This window comes from Panicum virgatum, chromosome 5K (genome assembly GCF_016808335.1).
Source record: "Panicum virgatum strain AP13 chromosome 5K, P.virgatum_v5, whole genome shotgun sequence".
Lineage (NCBI taxonomy): Eukaryota > Viridiplantae > Streptophyta > Magnoliopsida > Poales > Poaceae > Panicum > Panicum virgatum.
The window spans coordinates 42,761,210-42,778,813 of record NC_053140.1 but is presented as its reverse complement, the minus strand read 5'-3'; the positions used below and the strand labels follow the sequence as shown (position 1 = coordinate 42,778,813).

General features: G+C 48.4%; 4 protein-coding genes across 5 annotated transcripts; 2 read left to right on the top strand and 2 right to left on the bottom strand.

Annotated features, from left to right (window-relative positions):
• Window positions 1-222: 222 nt before the first annotated feature.
• LOC120710078 (GATA transcription factor 15-like) lies at window positions 223-1,713 on the bottom strand. Its single transcript, XM_039995728.1, has 2 exons — window positions 953-1,713; window positions 223-825 (listed from the first exon to the last, which is right to left on the bottom strand). The coding sequence occupies exons 1-2, from the start codon at window positions 1,352-1,354 to the stop codon at window positions 526-528; spliced, it is 702 nt and encodes a 233-aa protein (XP_039851662.1). The 5' UTR covers window positions 1,355-1,713; the 3' UTR covers window positions 223-525.
• A 3,229-nt stretch (window positions 1,714-4,942) lies between these two features.
• Window positions 4,943-8,364, top strand: LOC120710075 (1,4-dihydroxy-2-naphthoyl-CoA synthase, peroxisomal-like). Its single transcript, XM_039995724.1, has 9 exons — window positions 4,943-5,340; window positions 5,486-5,608; window positions 5,696-5,797; window positions 6,868-6,906; window positions 6,987-7,085; window positions 7,292-7,339; window positions 7,555-7,650; window positions 7,736-7,858; window positions 8,001-8,364. The coding sequence occupies exons 1-9, from the start codon at window positions 5,065-5,067 to the stop codon at window positions 8,115-8,117; spliced, it is 1,023 nt and encodes a 340-aa protein (XP_039851658.1). The 5' UTR covers window positions 4,943-5,064; the 3' UTR covers window positions 8,118-8,364.
• A 423-nt stretch (window positions 8,365-8,787) lies between these two features.
• Window positions 8,788-12,054, top strand: LOC120710077 (iron-sulfur cluster assembly protein 1-like). The gene is made up of 3 exons (XM_039995727.1): window positions 8,788-9,237; window positions 10,804-10,858; window positions 11,621-12,054. Exons 1-3 carry the CDS (start codon window positions 8,913-8,915, stop codon window positions 11,778-11,780), a joined length of 540 nt encoding a protein of 179 aa, XP_039851661.1. The 5' UTR covers window positions 8,788-8,912; the 3' UTR covers window positions 11,781-12,054.
• A 1,039-nt stretch (window positions 12,055-13,093) lies between these two features.
• Window positions 13,094-15,473, bottom strand: LOC120710076 (50S ribosomal protein L12, chloroplastic-like). 2 transcript variants are annotated; one of them, XM_039995726.1, is made up of 2 exons: window positions 14,803-15,473; window positions 13,094-13,446 (listed from the first exon to the last, which is right to left on the bottom strand). In XM_039995726.1, exon 1 carries the CDS (start codon window positions 15,358-15,360, stop codon window positions 14,809-14,811), a length of 552 nt encoding a protein of 183 aa, XP_039851660.1. In that variant the 5' UTR covers window positions 15,361-15,473; the 3' UTR covers window positions 13,094-13,446; window positions 14,803-14,808. The 2 variants fall into 2 exon arrangements, with proteins under 2 accessions (XP_039851660.1, XP_039851659.1); XM_039995725.1 differs by lacking the exon at window positions 13,094-13,446 and adding an exon at window positions 14,369-14,625 and having other exon boundaries at window positions 14,803-15,471.
• Window positions 15,474-17,604: the final 2,131 nt, after the last annotated feature.

Genomic DNA, 17,604 nt, shown 5'->3' with positions numbered 1-17,604 from the left:
TGGGTCCCAAAAGATATGCAGCTACCGATGATTGACCTAGTTGGTCCCAGCAAAAGGTTCAAATCTAGCAAGTTGTGCACGGTGTCCCCAATGTACCCAAATCATGATCACCAAAGCAGGGCCCAGCCCAATACTGCACATTTGAAACATGAGAACCTTTAGTTTCCCCCCCTAGACTAGATTCTGAGACTGCTGAACTGCACTCTTTCCAAATTTGCAGGCTTCAAACGAATGAAGGCTCTTCATCAGATCATTCATCATTATCATGCATCAAGATTCAAACATGCATGGAGACAGAACCACCCATGTCAGAACCATACAAGAGCCGAGCCGACGAATGATGCATGGAAATTTGCTCGAGCAAAAGATGAAAAAGGAAATGAGCAGGAGGCGCCCCAACTTTTGATGCCGCTAGGTCGTTGGTCAAGTACAGCATCTCTTGTTGTTACCGAAAGTGGCGAAAGAGAAAAAGGAGAGTGTCTCCGGACTTGCAGTCTCCCATTCCGCTAGCTGCTTGTACGTAGTCTAGTAGTACGGGAACAGGCTCGGCATCTCCCGGACGGCCCCGAACGCCGGCGACGAGGACGGCATGACCCCGAGGCCCCACGGCAGGCACGGCCCGCCCACCTCGCCGCCCGCGTCGCCGAACATGCCGAAGGACGACGCCGGGCCGTAGCAGCCCCACTGCTGCGGCTGCCGCGCGTACCCGTACGACGGCGCGTACTCCACGGCGCCGTCCGAGGCCATCGCCGCCGGCGCCGCCGCGGCGGCCGCCGCGCGCCGCTCCTCCTTCTTGAACCGGATCCCGCACGCGTTGCACAGCGACTGCACGCAGCAAACCAGCCGATGATCAAGATTAGGACGACGAGCATTTTTTTTTCTTCCACTAGCAGAATAATGCATTGACATCGAACACAATTGCACGACGTCGTAGTGGTGGTTGATCACGTACCTTGGGTCCGCGCGGGCCGTTCCTCCAGAGCGGCGTGGAGGTGGCGCCGCAGTTGGCGCACCGGCGGGCGCCCGCGGCGTTACTAGCCTCGGCGACGCCGCCGTGCTGGCTGCCGCCGTTGTTGCAGCCTGGCACGGGCTGCGCCGCTTCCGGCCAGCAGGGCAGCGCCGCCGCCGGCGCGCGCGGCGCCCCCGCCTCGGCGCGGCGCGTGGACGACGTGCCGAGCGAGAGCGTGCAGTCCACCGAGCTCCCGTAGGAGCCGGCGGCGCCGAAGCCGACCTCCCCGCCGCCGCCGCCGCAGCGCTCGTAGTACCCGTCCGACGCGGCAAACAGCAGCGAGCAGCCGCCGCCGCAGGTGCCGTAGAGCAGCCCGCACGTGCAGGGCGCCGCCTCGTGCAGCATCCTTGACTGGCTAGGCTAGGTACTCGCTGGAACCAGACCGGGCGATCAGCAGCCTACCCGGGGGTGCAACGGTGATCGAGCTAGCCTACAACTGGAGGTGGTGGTGGCCCGGTGTCGTGGTGATGATGGGAGGAGGGACACACAGGGGAAGACGAGATCGAGGAGGGGGGATGTCTCTCCTCGGAACTGCCCACCGGGCGCGCTACGGTTCGGTCGCGTAGGGTTAGCTCGTGCTACGCGCGGTCGCTGTGCGGTGGCGAGACGCTGTGGCGTGTGGATGTGGGGTGGCAGGGCATGGGGGGCTCTCTCCTCTCGGGTTCTTTTATAGCGGCAACGGCCGACGCGGGTAGGGAAGCTGGCGTGGCGTGGGGCGCGGCCTGTCTCGGCTGCCAGGTTTGGAATTCCAGCCGGGCCGGGGCGCGACACGCGATGCCGATGCAGCGCTGCGCCTGCGCGCGCACCGCACGCAGCAGGGAGGGAAAGGACGACCGACGACGCGAGGCGGATGTCTGCCTGCCTGCCTTGCCTAGCCTGTGCCTGTGTGGCGAAGCGTGGGCCGGGGGGCGCGGTCAAAGAGCGGTGTGGCCGCGCGCGCCCGGTCAAAAGCGAGGCCACGTGAAGCCGGGAACAGTCTCCCACGCACATACGCGGACGTGGACGAGATGAAGATCGATGAGGACATCGGAGGAGCTCAGCGCGGCTGCGCGCCCTGGCCCGGTTGCCCCCGGATCACTCCCATCCCACTACGCCGGCCGCCGCCGCTGGCCGCGGTTGGACGGAGTTTGCCGATCACGAGGGGCACAGTTCGATCTGCCTGCGAGTCTGTCCGTTCCTGGTCCTTCTGCGGCGGCTGGCTTCCGTCGTCGTCGCCCTAGCCAGCAACAACGAGACCGGTGTCAGGCGGGCATGCATGCGTCGTCCATCCGTTAGGTAGGGAAAGCTGCGGCGCCCAGCGAGAGCCTGGTGCGCGCGCTGCTGCTGCATCGATCGGTGCCGGTGAGCCGGTCTTCCTTCTCCCTCCTAGCCTGTCCGAGCGATGGAGGCGGACGTCATCATCATGCTGCAGTGACACGATCGGACGAGGCTAGCTACTTCCGCCGTCGCCACGCGCTCTTCGCTTCAGCGGCGAGCCTCCATGGCATGGCGCCATGGCCCATGCCTTACATACCATGCAGTATGCAGACGCAGCGTGTGGCTTGTACTCGTACGCTGCCATGTCCAGTTGGACTGCGCCGACGCATGCATACAGATCGAGACCATGTCCTGAACAGAGTCATGCTGCGCACAGTACGAATGAACAACACGATCCGAGCCCTGCCGATCGGTGATCTCTCATTCGAACGGGATCTCGACGGAACACAAGAGAATAAAGCTGCATGGGCACGTAACTAACAGCACGTTTTGGCACATGATTGAATTGAATCGAAGGAGGAGGGGCCGGCCGCGAGCTTTCAGACTCTAGCGAGAGAGGATGAAAGAGCAAAGGGGCCTGGCTGGCCGTATCGAGAGCGTAAAGAAGGTTAATGGGAGTGGCGAGAACAAAGGGTGAGGAGCAGGAGGAAGAGTGTGCGTGGAACAACGGGGCAAGCAAGCAAGCAAGCAGCGACACGAATCAAAAGAAGCAAAAGAGCAAAGCGGCTCTCCGCAGGAGGAAAACGGTGGTGAGGGGGAGCGGGGGGGGGGGGGGGGGGGGGCACAGGAAAAGACGGGCGGGCGGCGATAGATACAACTTGGGGCCGCACCCCGGCCACGGCGGCGGCCACGGCCACCGCGCCACGCCATGATGGCAGGCCCCTCCGAATCCATCATCAGAAGTGCGGCGTCGAGTCGATGGAATCCGATCGGCGGTCCCAAGGAACAGTCGCGGTCAGGCATAGAAGATCCCGCCTTTTGGGCACCAATCCGAAGTCCGAACTCCGCGCGCCCAGCCCTAGGCTGCCCCGCCGCGGGATCCCGTGCGAATCCCAAGGGTGTAGCCGGCGCCTACACCCTCCTCTCCCCTCCTGAGATCATTCGCCATGCATGCTTCTTTCTTTGCCTCCTCCTGCAGCAGAAGCAGCTAGTCGTAGTCGTGGTCGCAGTAAGGCGGCGCTTCTTTCGTTTTTCCCTTCCCTTCGCTTCTTTTGTTTTGTTTGTGTGTGCTCTCCTTTCCCCTCTATCGATGAACCACCACTGCTTTTTTTTTTGAAAATAAATGAACCACCACTGCTGCTGTGGCTATGAACTGCAACGACGCCGCTGCAGCTGGTAATTCCCCTCAGCTGCCAGGTCAAAGGCGGGGCAGCGAGCGATGGCAGGGAAAGCGAAAGCCCGTGGATGGACCCCCTCCCCTCGGCGTTTCCGTATGCTGCACTGCACCCCGACGACCAAAGCATGCCGTTCCTGCTGTTTCCGTTGCTCCGATCCCGTGATTTGCTGGACTCGGGGAGCGGAGCATGTACAGTGATCCCGCAGCAGCCTAATGCTGGAACCTGACGAGGGTTTGTGCTGCGTGTGCTCCGTCTGGATGATCCGTTCGCTGCTTCTCGCGTGGCCGCCAGCAGCCACCGCGGGGAAGCAGAGCGGGACACCGCGGCGGCAGAAGAGAGGGAAAGAGGCCCAGGAGGGGTGGGGGGTCTGTTCGTGTTCAGTGCGGCGGCGGGGGCAGGGGATCCGATCCGCCCCGTCCGGGGAGATCGCCGTTCAAAAGGTTGCCCCGACACGGCCAGAGTTAAGCCTAGAGATTGGTGTCCTTTGGTTGGGGGATAGAATATCGACACTCAGCTCAAAAGCCCCTCGCCGTCGCTCTCCACTCCCCGCTTTGCCTTTCGCCCCCTGGAGCACTTCCCGTTTCTCTAGGTCCGAACCATCCGTCGTCCACTTTAACTCACCAGCTGCCTGTCGGGACGCTCGTATACACCGGAGCGGGGCTACTCCAGGAGCACACTGCATGTGCGCTAACCATTGGATACTCTCGAAGATCTACGTTAAGAACTCGATCGATCGATCACACCCGTTTCCGCAAAAAAAAAAAATGGTGCTCTTCGCGTGAGCATCGGTGTGATCTGCGGAGAACGGCCGTGGGCCCACGTAAAGCTTCTTCTTCGCTCGAGCTCGCGTATCGATCGGTAGGCCACCCTCCGCCGCCGCGTCGAGCGTAGTAATACCTTCCGGCCGGCGCTTTATACTCGCCGTCGTCGTCGAGTGAGCGGGGGCCCGCGTGACGTGACCCACCGGCGGTCCCCTGCCTCGCCGGCTGAGGCAACCCCGGCCGCTGTCGGCGGCCGCCACCGAGACAATTGACCGGCCGGCCGGCCCACACGAGCTTCTGTTCTCGGTCTAATCGGATCATTGCCGTGCCGGGCCCGCCTTCGGGTAGCTTTCCGCTCTTCCCTGGCACGAAGCTCCGGCGCTTCAGTGAAACTGGAAAAATCCAAAGGCGCTACCTGGGCCAAAATGCATGATCGCAAGGCCGACCATCATTGTACGGCCCAATTTCAAAGTCCACTCTAACTGGCCGAATGTGTACGACAAGCTCCTAGACCGGCCCATCAACGCGCACAACTCTCTCTCTACGCGCTGGTCCTATGGTACGGGTCCGGAGGGCCCGCGCCCCTTCCCACACCTCATCCAGACAGAACCCCACCCAATTCCAAGCCAAACCGCGACGACACCACGCGCTCCACGCACACCACACCCGAGCGACGCCTGCTACGCTCTCTGCTCTCGCCATGGACGCCGCGGAGCGCAGGCTCGCCCGCGTCGCCGCCCACCTCGTGCCGTCGTCGTTCCCGGTCACGCCCGCCGCCGCGCCCCCGCTCGTGCCTGCGCCCACCGCGGCGTCATCGTCATCCTCCTCGTCGTCGTCGCCCGCGGGGGACAGCTACAGGCGCGTGCACGGCGAGGTGTCGGCGGAGCCCCCCGAGTGGCGCGCGGCGACGGACGAGTCCGGGAAGGAGTTCGTCGACATCATCTACGAGAAGGCCGTCAATGAGGGCATCGCCAAGGTCACGAGTTGCCCTATTCTTTTTCCCCCCATCGGTTGTTGTCCATGCGAAATTCTGAATTCCTAGCAAAAGCGCCGCTGCGGCTGGATTGCATTGCCCATGGTTCTTGCATTTCGTGGTTCTCCAACACCAATTTCTGTCGCAGATCACCATAAACCGGCCGGACAGAAGGAACGCGTTCCGCCCATTGACCGTGAAGGAGCTCATGCGCGCGTTCAACGATGCCAGAGACGACAGTTCGATTGGTGTCATCATTCTAACAGGGAAGGTAAGAGATTTCATCATCCTCTAGTCCTGTCCTGGGGTCCGGGTTGGATGAGGAGATAAGGTTATTTTTGATGTTTTGGCTGACCAGGGAACTAAGGCCTTCTGTAGCGGTGGTGACCAGGCGTTAAGAGATTCTGATGGATATGTTGACTTCGATAGCTTTGGCCGCCTCAACGTTCTTGACCTCCAGGTCAGCGGTAGACGCATTACTCAAACAAATTTACCCGTACATTTATTTTCTCGTACGATGACCTTCCTGTGCAGATTTTCGGAAAAATTCTATATCACCCCCTCACCTATCGAAGGTGGACTGCATAACCCCCAACCTATGAAAAGGTCTATATCACCCCCTTTACCTTCCAAAACCGGTCAAATTACCCCCTAAAGCAGTTTTGAAAAATCATAATAAATCACAGAAAAATCATAAAATAAAAAATTCAATTGTGTTGGACTCCAAATGAGTAGATCTACACAGTGAACATATAATATGGTATGGTTTAGTACATTTTTTTTACAGCTATAAAGAAAAGCATAGATCTCAAGCTATAGTAAAAAAATATACTAAATCATATCATATTATATGTTCACTGTGTAGATCTACTCATTTAGAGTCTAACACAATTGAATTTTCCATTTTATGATTTTTCTGTGATTTACTATGATTTTTTGAAACTGCTTTAGGGGGTAATTTGACCGGTTTTGGAAAGTTCAGGGGTGATATAGACATTTTCATAGGTTGGGGGTTATGTAGTCCACCCCCTATAGGTGAGGGGGTGATATAGACTTTTTTATTAAAACAATTGTGTTTAAATTTTGCACGTCTTTGATTGTTGATTACCAAATACGCCCAGGCGTTACTATGGTCAAAGCCTCAAAGGCTCCCTGACGACCCAGACGTTTTTTCCCCTGTGATGGGTTTTTTCGATATGGATTTTTATTATGTTTTCATGTTGAAATTATATTCGAGTTCGTTTAGGGTTACACTGTAGTGTTGTTGTTTGGTTTCCCATTAGATACGCTTCAGATCCACCCATTGGTGATATGTGTTGGACTGGTGGTTGGACCCAACCAAAATTTCTTATGGAAACATTGTGTGATTTAGAAATGATCTAGAAATAGGTAAAGATGTGCGGCTTAAGATTTTGTGTGTCCTGTTGGCGCTTACTAGCATTTAGTATGTTACACGGTAGAAAATGATTAAAACTTTGTTTGTTATAAACTATTGTTAATCCTGTGAAAACCAATGAATCATTTCTTTAGGTGCAAATCCGCCGTCTTCCAAAGCCTGTTGTTGCCATGGTATGATCATCCCTAACACTCCCCTTTTCCTATTTCGTTTGCATCATCCTATAGACTTATTTTCTGTGATTTACTACCAGGTTGCTGGTTATGCTGTTGGTGGTGGGCATGTTTTGCATATGGTGTGTGACATAACAATCGCAGCAGACAACGCGATATTTGGGCAGACAGGACCCAAGGTGATTTTCTGGTCTAAAACTTGCATCTTCCTGTCTATGGACGCGCACTGAAAAGCATACTATCTGTACCTGTTCGTTAAATGTGAAATACCTAAAATCTTAATCAATCAGTTTCTCTGTTTCATTAATAACACTTTTCCATTCTTCTATTGGAATTGTAAACAATTTAGTTTATTTTGACACCCCCCTCGTAATCTATATGACAGGTTGGAAGCTTTGATGCTGGCTATGGATCTTCAATAATGTCCCGATTGGTGAGTTATCTTACTGGTCTACTATTAGTTTCTAGCATTCACATTTTATTTCAATCATGTCCTAGAATACTCGGAAGAGTGCATTCTGAATAACACATTACCTCATCAAGTATGAGAGTGTATTCCATTTTCATATTATTATTATTATTAACATTCCTAAAAGAAGACATTAAGCAGCGTGCTATTCTCACTTCAACCCTTTCTCCTATATACAGGTTGGACCGAAGAGAGCACGTGAGATGTGGTTTCTATCACGGTTCTACACTGCTGCTGAAGCTGACAAAATGGGACTTGTGAACACTGTAGTGCCGGTGCGTGCTGCAAATTTAACTACTGAAACTAAACTACTGTGATGTTGCATTGTTGCTGATGACAATACGTGCCTTGCACATTTAGCTTGCTGAATTGGAGCAAGAAACAGTGAAATGGTGCCGGCAAATCTTAAGAAACAGCCCCATGGCCATTCGAGTTCTGAAATCTGCGCTTAATGCCGCAGATGACGGCCATGCAGGTCTTCAGGTATAATCTTCGAAACAATACCCTTTCCTGAATAATTTCTGGAGCTCAAAACGTAGCCCAGCTCCGGAGTTAACTGACTATTATATTCGGCTGGATGCTTCTGTCTCCGTGTTTGCAATCGCTGATCAATGTTGTGCTGCAGGAGCTTGGCGGTAATGCCACGCTGATATTCTACGGCACGGAAGAGGCAAAGGAAGGGAAGAACGCGTACATGGAGAGGCGGCGCCCGGATTTCTCCAAGTTCCCACGGAAACCTTGAAGCTCAGTTTGATGCTATCATGGTCTAGTAAACTTTTTTTTCCCTGTAAAAGAGGTGCGGTCCTAAATACTAATTGGCAGCCGCGCATAGCGTACATCACGGTCGTTTAGTAAATACTATACGATACTACCGACAGATGATGCCCATTCTTTGTGAACCTATTTGCATACGCGAGAAAGAAATGTAATTCATCTCAACATTCAGATTGATTAATATTTAAATCTCTGTGCAGTGTGCTTTTGATTCAGCTTTCTTTTCCTCTGCCGGTTTCTCTTTTCTTCTTTGTTAGGCAGAAAGCTGGGTTCAACTTGAGTTTCGTTTCCTGATTTGAGAATTCACACGGCCCATGGGAGAAGTGAAGAGCCAGCAGCAGCTCCCGTCGAAAAGGAAACCTGTGGGCCGTGACGCAACTGCTGACGAGCGACGAGGCCCAGTTTAACAACCGAAGCCCAACCTATTCCAACGCTTATCCCCCTCCCCCTCTTTGCCCCTGGCCTCTTCTCTCGTTCCGAATCTCGTTGCGTCCCCAATCTCCCGACCCCTGCACGATCCAGCACACGGTACAGCGAATTCACTCCACCGATACCGCCCCGTCGCGCCACGTGGACATCTCAGGCCCGCCCCGCGCCAGCCTTGCCGCACCGGATCCCCGCCCCCTCACCGCCGCACAACAAATAGAAACCACACAGCCCGCAACAATCCTGAGCGAACGCGGAGAAAAGAAAAAGGATTCCTCCAATCCGGAAACCGGGAAGGAGCAGAAGAATCCGGAGGGGAGCTCCAGGATTGTGGGCGATGCTGCGCGCGGGAGGCAGGCGGCTCCTCGCCCCGGGGCTCCGGCGGCTCGGCTTCGGCGCCGCCGGCGAGGCGGGCCCGGCCGCGGCGGCGGCGGCGGGGGCGAGGGCGTACCACGAGCGGGTGGTGGACCACTACAACAACCCTAGGAACGTGGGGTCGTTCGACAAGGATGATCCCAACGTCGGCACCGGGCTGGTCGGCGCGCCGGCCTGCGGCGACGTCATGAAGATGCAGATCCGCGTCGACGAGGACTCCGGCAAGATCGTCGACGCCTGCTTCAAGACGTTCGGCTGCGGCTCCGCCATAGCGTCCTCGTCCGTGGGTGAGCCTCCCCAGCCCGAGCACCATATCCCTGAGTTCCTCGTTTTCCCTTGGTGATTTAGATTTACTGATTCCGGTGTAGGCTTCATACTCTGTCCTGCCAGATTATAGAGGGAGACTCCTTGGAGCTTGTAATTTTTGTGAATTGAATTGCCACATCAATTTTTTGCCCGACTATTCCGATGTTTTTTATTCTGATTGTGGTAGTCATTTGTAGAGGATGATGAATTTCAGCTAGAAGTATTGGGCTAGACCTTTTTACAATTGAAGTATTTGTGCCACGATTTTTAGACAATAGGTCATTTTCGAGGGACCGTGTGAGGGAGAAAATGTGCTACAAGCGATCAATTTAATTTTATTTATAGAGATATAACAACTGAACTGCAAATTTTCATTGTTATTGTTGTAGGATCATTAGCATCCTCCTTTCATTTTGCCTGTTTTTGGCACTGTGCTAACCAAATTGGCTAGTTGTGTTGTATTTCATATGTGTGACGCATCCATATTCTGTGTAGGTAGAAACTGTAAGACAAAGAAGTTTTGTAACGAGTTGAAGTTTCATACTCATCCTATGCTTAGTCCCAGATTTAATTTAATATATCAATTTTGCTGGTTTAGGGCTCAAATGCTTATGCTGAGTATTCCATTATGATACTGTGTTCTTCCTTTTTTTTTAATTGTATTGTCCAGCATGGGCTTCTTTTTTTAAGGATAACGATACCAAAGGCTTAAAAAGTTACATCTTATAAGAAAAATGATGAGCTATACTTAGGAAGTTTCTTATTCCTGTTGGTAGCATTATCTTTATAGATTCAGATAGTTGTGGTCTTGAAAATTTTTATTACCTGCTGAAACCAAGTTGGGATGATCATGCCTTAGTTTAGATTGAACTAGCACTTATGATAGTTTGCAACTGGAAAAACTGTAGTACGTGCTCAGGCCGTTAAAAACTAGAAATGTACAAATATTGAAATAGTCACCAGATGGATCAGTGAAGCTTTTAAGCGTCCTTGTTCTGATGCATGTTCACAATGTATAACCTCCTGTGTTGCTGTTATACATGAAAATGCCATGAATTGCTTGTGCTGACTCAGTTGTGCTGTGTAACTTGTAAGCCAACAACCATGGTCCATGGGAGCCTAATTGCTAATTTAAACATAAGCTTTATCCTAAATGACTGGAATATAATCTCACATGCGGGATGTGAGGTGGTCTAAATTTGTTTTATGTTTAGATTTTTTTGTTAATATATTAAACGAGTGCCAGATATCACCATGGAATGCAAATGCAACAGTGTACCCACTGGTTGCTTGTTTCTTAGAAGCTATAACCATTCCTGAATCCTTACTCCCAAAGCTTTTACTATGAATTACTGGCCTTAATTAGACAAAATGCCTTGCTCCTAGTTTCCTCAAAATTTCGGGACCTATCTTAACACCATCTTGCTGCCCAAAGTAATGTTATTTTGAGTGCTCTGAGTGTTTGCTCGTAGTTTTCTAGTTCTATTTCCATACACCATGCTTATCAGTATTGTTCGCAACTGTTTATATTTTCTTTCTCCTTGTAGCTACTGAATGGGTGAAGGGAAAACCAATGGATGAAGTTTTGACTATCAAGAACACGTAAGTTATCCATCATCCTTTTCCAATATTTCCAGTGCGCTTATATTGTTCATGTTTTGATCATCCTACATGTTCAAATTTCACATTGAAATCTAATCATCACTTTCTAATGCACTTGCTGCTTGTGTTTTCCTTTGCAAACATCATTCTGTTCTTTATAATGTGACTACCAGTGTGAGAATTCCAGGAGTTTGTATCGGAAAAGAGATTGTTCACTACTGATCATCATGGGCTCATGGCTCCTTTTATTTTTTTTCATTGGATTTTTAATTATTAGATTAGAAAAATACCCAGTCGATTGCATGATGAATGTATCCTTAATGATGTTACATTCTGGTTTGCATGGGCTCCGTAAGTTGCTACAAATATGGCCTTTCTTCATTTGCCAGATTAGTTTTTCACCTTGTCTTTTGGAGTGGCAGATCTGTGATATGATGTGTTAGTTTATAGAGTTATGAGCTTTCTTGAGTCCGAGAATCGAAAACCTGCCCATAACCAGGGACTCCATTTTCTCCTTGTTTTTTGTTTGACTTTTTGTGTTAGTAACTAGATGTGTGCTGGGTATATTAGAGGAAAGATGCCACTTATGGTCTTATTTGCTGCTTTCTTTAGAAAAGATAAATATTTTCGTTTGTTTTCCACCTGCACTGCCGTTGCTGTTTCTGTTGTCTGTCACAATGCAGTTGAGGTTATCGGCACTATCATAATCTTTTGAAGCAAATTCCACACTACCATAATTGACTCTACTGCTCTGCTTTTCAGTGAGATTGCAAAGCACTTGTCGCTTCCACCAGTAAAGCTACATTGCAGCATGCTTGCGGAGGATGCGATTAAAGCTGCTGTTAAAGACTACGAAGCCAAGAAGGCGAAGATGGGGCAAAAGGGCGAAGACAGCCCTTCAGAGAAGGCTGCTGAAGCATGATCGTGAAGTTTCTGCCATGAAGGTTTTCCAGTCATGCATCTGCAAAGATAAATGCTTCTGGCCTTAAGGTGGGGGATTGTGTGTAATGTTCACAAACTCTGGTACTGCAGCATGTATCATAACTCAAGGATGGAGACGAACAATTTCAAATAAATCTGCTGCCATCTTAGAAAAGAGTATGTTCATGTACAAGTGCTGCGTCTCGAAGTGTTGTTTGGCTGTACGTTACTTATGTGCAATTAGTAAGTTTTTTTTTGGGTGCAGAATGCTACTACGTAATTGCGTATGTTCTCTCTGCTTCTGGCTGGGATTTGGGGCAACCACCGTTTGATCAATCCACGTCTTCGTTCAGCAAGATGCAGCTCGTTTTTATTTTTCTTTTTGGAAGAAACAAGAGGGTCAGCGCGCCTACTGTTTATATTAATAATACGAAGAGAACAGAATGTCATATACAAGGGAAAAGAAGAGAAAATGTTAAGAAAAAGGAAAAAGTCTATATCACCCCTTCACCTATAGGGGTGGACTACATAACCCCCCCCCCCCCACCTATGAAAAAGTATAACCCCCCCACCTATGAAAAAGTATATCACCCCCTGAACTTTACAAAACCGGTCAAATTACCCCCTAAAGTAGTTTCGAAAAATCATAGTAAATTACAGAAAAATCATAAAATGAAAAATCCAATTGTGTTAGACTCTAAATGAGTAGATCTACACAGTGAATCTATAATATGGTATATTTTATTATTTTTTTACTATAGCTTGAGATCTATGTTTTTCTTTATAGCTGTAAAACAATATACTAAAGCATACCATATTATATGTTCACTGTGATCTACTCATTTGGAGTCCAACACAATTGAATTTTTTATTTTATGATTTATTTTATGATTTACTATGATTTTTCAAAACTGCTTTAGAGGGTAATTTTATGATTTACTATGATTTTTCAAAACTGCTTTAGAGGGTAATTTGACCGGTTTTGGAAAGTACAGGGGTAGACCTTTTCATAGGTTAGGGGTTATGCAGTCCACCTTCGATAGGTGAGGGTGTAATATAGACTTTTTCCTAAAAAAAAAGAAAATTGAAGATTACTAAGCTCGTTTCACCTGCCCAGATACTCCAGGCTAACAGGATAACAATTTCTCGGCCCGTCCCCAGCGTCTCCAGGCACTCGCACAATCACAGCTCACAAGTCACAGCTCGCAGCCAAGCCTCCAAATGGCACCGAGGCCTAATCGACCGAGAAGGTTCCATGCTGCTAGAACTAGGATACAGGCAAATCCGAAGTATTCCATGCTGCTAGAACTAGGATACAGGCAAATCCGAAGTATGTTCGGGCTGCTCGCTGCAAACTACCTGAACAGATACCATGACAAAGATTTTGGCTGTAGCCATAGCTGCACGTTCCGGCGAACTATGTTTTGATGCAAATACAACTTGAAGACATCGTAGAAAATACAATGATTGTAAGGTATCCTGCAACCATTAACGGCTTCGACGAATAGAACTCTTGAATAATCTAGGATTACAACATATAATTTCCACAACCAACTCCACCGTTTAGCTCCCTATGTAGATATATGCATCTGGAAAGTACATTATTCTCCAACTGATGGAATCCACGCCATGTCAAATGAAAAAAAAAGGGGTTTACTCGCATCGCGATGCAAAAATAAGAAGAATTAATGTGGTCAGATTAGTAATCAAAAGGTTTAGGGTTGAGAGTCCAGCTTCAATACATCCACTCTGCAAATATATTGTATTGTGTATAGTACTGCTCATCTTTCAACTGTATATTCAAATTGTGTACATGTCAACCCAGAGTGATATTATAGATGCATGCTGCTATGGGTACTACTGCCGGAAGGACAACATTATAATAAATCTAGGTTCCCAATGAAGCAAATTAAATGCATACATAAAGATTAAGATTAGAAAATATAGAAGCTGACAAATGACAAAGCATTAGGATAAATGGGTAAATGAAGTAATGACAAAGTAATGTGTAAATTCAAGAATGCCGACAAGAACATTGTGCCACAGGTCTCATGACATGGGAAGGGAAAAATAATATTTGCCTAAGTAGCAATGAAATAGCAGAAAATAATGTTCGAAATTAATGAAGCTCTGCCAAAACAACCCTCAAAATGTCAACAAGAAATTCAGAGAACAAGCTGAATGCTGCATCATCAGTTCATCACAAGATTATAGATTTACTCTAAATAAAAAAGAACTACTAGGTGTCCACTCTGAAGTGACAGCAAAGATACGGCTTACATTCTAAATAGCTGGCATTATATGTCATGGTGAATATTAGATACTATAAGTTTCTCAAATGAAGTGATGAATAATTCGCTTCCACCATGAAAATGAAGGACGGGAATCGGGAAGAGGTACTTTTGACCAGATGTCAGTATAGAACTGTAGCCTGGAGATTTTCAGAACATTACCTACTCAAGGATAACTGATCTGACAGGAAGTTTCCCCAATTCAGTTTGCGGATATATGCTTAACTAAACAGGTGAATTAATATCTGATTTGAATCAATTAGATATCTTACATAATATGTGAGTAAAGCAGAAGAAATTTCACAGAATGTTCTGAAACATAATCATGAAGCAATAAAGTGATATACACTGTTTACAAAAGACTATTCAGGAAAAGTGTGAACTAACATTCAGTAAATATGATTTTTAATCAAAACCCCTTCCATTTCTTAATAACAAGCGTAATGCTCAATAGCAAGCACAATGCAAACCACTATAAAGATTGCTCCTGAACAAACTCTCATACAAGGGAAGCACAATGTCCACCATCATGAACTGCCAGTGTCATCTCACAATCTACATTACAAGTTTAGAGCATGTCACATTCAGTGTCAACTCAAGGTAGAGACGTGATGCAGATATGAACTAGCGAATCCACGCATACACAAATCTCATATCAAACAGCAATTCCTTGTGAACGACAATGGCAATGAGGGTACAAAAGTGGAGAAGAAAAAGGAAGTCCTAGTATACCTAGTGTCACACGACAGACACTTTGGCGCCGACATCCTCGAGCTGCTTCTTGGCGTCCTCGGCCTCGTCCTTGCTGACGCCCTCCTTGAGCTTCTTGGGGAGGCCCTCGATGAGGTCCTTGGCCTCCTTGAGCGCTAGGCTGGTGAGCGCGCGCACGACCTTGATGGTGGCGATACGCGCGCTGCTGGGCACCTCATCGATGACGACGTCGAACTCCGTCTTCTCGACGGGGGCCGCCTCCTCTGCGGCCCCCGCGCCGCCCGCCCCGGGCGCCGCGACGACGGCGGCCGGCGCGAAGGCCGCGGCGGTGACGCCGAGGCGCTCCTGCAGGTGGTCGACGAGGCTGCGGGCCTCCTCGAGCGTGAGCCCGGCGATGGCGTCCCCGAGCTCGAGGATCTTGGGGGACTCGGTGGCGGTCGACGCGACGGCTACGGAGCGGCGGCCCCGGCGGCCGTGGGGCACGGCGAGGGAGGACCTCGGGAGCGGGGCGGAGGGGCACGGGGAAGAGGAGGGGCGGGAGAGGAGGGTGAAGGCGGAGGAGAGGGTGGTGGACGCCATGGGGGAACCTGCCGCTGGGGAGCTCGGGCCTCGGGAGTGAGCAGCGGCGGCGGGAGGAAGCCCGGGGATAAGAGAAGATGAGGCGATGGGGTGCCGTTGCGATAAGATGGGGGAGAGTTTTATACGGGCGGCGCGAGTGGCCAGCACCTGCGCTTCTTCTACCTGCAAATTGCGATTGCATCTCTGGATTTGTTTTAAGGAAAAAAAATCATTTTTGACCATCCAATTCTAGCTTTAGTTTGGTTTTAGCCATCGAACTTCAAAACTAAATATTTTTTGCCATCCAACTATCAAAACCGTTCAAATTCGACCATCGGGCTGTTTTGATGGGTGATTTTAATATTTTTTATTTACAATTAAGTTCTTAGATCTTAAAATAATTATTACTTTTTGTCCGTACCTTCGATTTAGGTCATTCCTGCGGTCACGCATTTGTAACGGCGAGCTTTATCTTTTAAAATGTTCTTTATATTATTTTATCACTATTTTTATGTTATTCTTATATTGTTGTGTAAAAACAATAATATAAGAAAAATAAAATAAACAGTTACAAAATAATATAAATAATAAGTTAAAAGACAAAGTACGTCGTTACGAAGGACCACAAGAATCACTTAAATCGGAGATACGAGAAAAAATACTATTCATTTTAAGATCCAAGGACTATTTTATTTACAGTTTAGTCTTGGGATCTTAAAATGATTACTGTTTTTTTCTCATATATACAATTTAAATGATTCTTGTGGTCATGTGTTTGTAAGAGCTTTATCTTTTAAAATATTGTTCATATTATTTTGTAATTATTTGTTTTACTTTTCTTATATTATTATTTTTACACAACAACATAAGAATAACATAACAAATAGTGATAAAATAGTATAAATAATATTTTAAAAGATAAAGCTCACCGTTACAAACGTGTGACCGCAGAAATGACCTAAATCGGAGGTACGGACAAAAAGAAATAATCATTTTAAGATCTAAGGACTTAAGTGTCAACATCAACATCAACAAAGTCTTTTAATCCCAAACAAGTTGGGGTAGGCTAGAGTTAAAACCCAACAAAGACCATTATTCATGGTTCTGGCACGAGAATCGCTGATTTCCAAGCACTCCTATCCAAGGATAAATCTCTAGGTATACTCCAGTATTTCAAGTCTCTTCTAATTGTTTCTTCACATGTCAACTTCGGCCGGCCCCTACCTCTCCTCATATTACCGTCGTGCTTTAGGATATCACTATGCACTGGTGCCTCTGGCGGTCTCTGTTGGACATGTCCAAACTATCTCAGCCGGTGTTGGATAAGCTTTTCTTCAATTGGTGCTATCCCTAGCCTATCCCGTATATCATCATTTCGAACTCGATCCATCCTTGTATGCCCACAAATCCAATGCAACATGCGCATTTCTGTAACACTTAATTATTGGACGTGTTGCCTTTTTGTAGGCCAATATTCCGCACCATACAATATTGCCAGTCTAATCGCCGTTCTATAAAACTTGACTTTTAATTTCTGAGGTACCTTCTTGTCACAAAGGACGCCAGATGCTTGGCGCCACTTCATCCACCCCGCTCTGATTCTATGACTAACATCCTCATCAATATCTCCATCTCTCTGTAGCATCGATCCCAAATATCCAAAGGTATCTCTCTTGGGCACTACTTGGCCTTCCAAACTAACATCTCCCTCCTCATGAGTGGCGCCGAAGTCACACTTCATATACTCAGCTTTAGTCCTGCTAAGTCTAAAACCTTTCGACTCTAGCGTTTGCCGCCACAACTCCAGCTTCCTACTCACTCCCGCACGGTTTTCATCAACTAACACGACATCATCAGCGAAAAGCATACACCAAGGAATATCACCTTGTATGTCTCTTGTGACCTCATCCATCACTAGGGCAAAAAGATACGGGCTCAAAGCTGATCCTTGATGTAGTCCTATCTTAATCGGAAAGTCATATGTGTCACCATCACTTATTCGGACCCTAGTCATTACATTATTGTACATGTCCTTAATGAGGGCCACATATTTTGTTGGGACTTTATGCCTATCCAAAACCCACCACATCACATTCCGTGGTATTTTGTGATAAGCCTTCTCCAAATCAATGAAAACCATATGTATGCACTTTTTCTGCTCTCTATACCGCTCCATGACATGTTTTATTAGAAAAATTGCTTCTATGGTTGACCTTTCAGGCATAAAACCAAACTGGTTCATAGTGACCCGCGTCATCCCTCTCA

Coding starts and splice junctions, on each gene's coding strand:
- LOC120710078 (XM_039995728.1), bottom strand. CDS start 1,354: ATGCTGCACGAGGCGGCGCCCTGCACGTGCGGGCTGCTCTACGGCACC. Junction 826..952: donor ACGGCCCGCGCGGACCCAAG/GTACGTGATCAA, acceptor TGCTGCGTGCAG/TCGCTGTGCAACGCGTGCGG.
- LOC120710075 (XM_039995724.1), top strand. CDS start 5,065: ATGGACGCCGCGGAGCGCAGGCTCGCCCGCGTCGCCGCCCACCTCGTG. Junction 5,798..6,867: donor TCAACGTTCTTGACCTCCAG/GTCAGCGGTAGA, acceptor TCATTTCTTTAG/GTGCAAATCCGCCGTCTTCC. Junction 6,907..6,986: donor CAAAGCCTGTTGTTGCCATG/GTATGATCATCC, acceptor ATTTACTACCAG/GTTGCTGGTTATGCTGTTGG.
- LOC120710077 (XM_039995727.1), top strand. CDS start 8,913: ATGCTGCGCGCGGGAGGCAGGCGGCTCCTCGCCCCGGGGCTCCGGCGG. Junction 9,238..10,803: donor CATAGCGTCCTCGTCCGTGG/GTGAGCCTCCCC, acceptor TTCTCCTTGTAG/CTACTGAATGGGTGAAGGGA. Junction 10,859..11,620: donor GTTTTGACTATCAAGAACAC/GTAAGTTATCCA, acceptor TCTGCTTTTCAG/TGAGATTGCAAAGCACTTGT.
- LOC120710076 (XM_039995726.1), bottom strand. CDS start 15,360: ATGGCGTCCACCACCCTCTCCTCCGCCTTCACCCTCCTCTCCCGCCCC.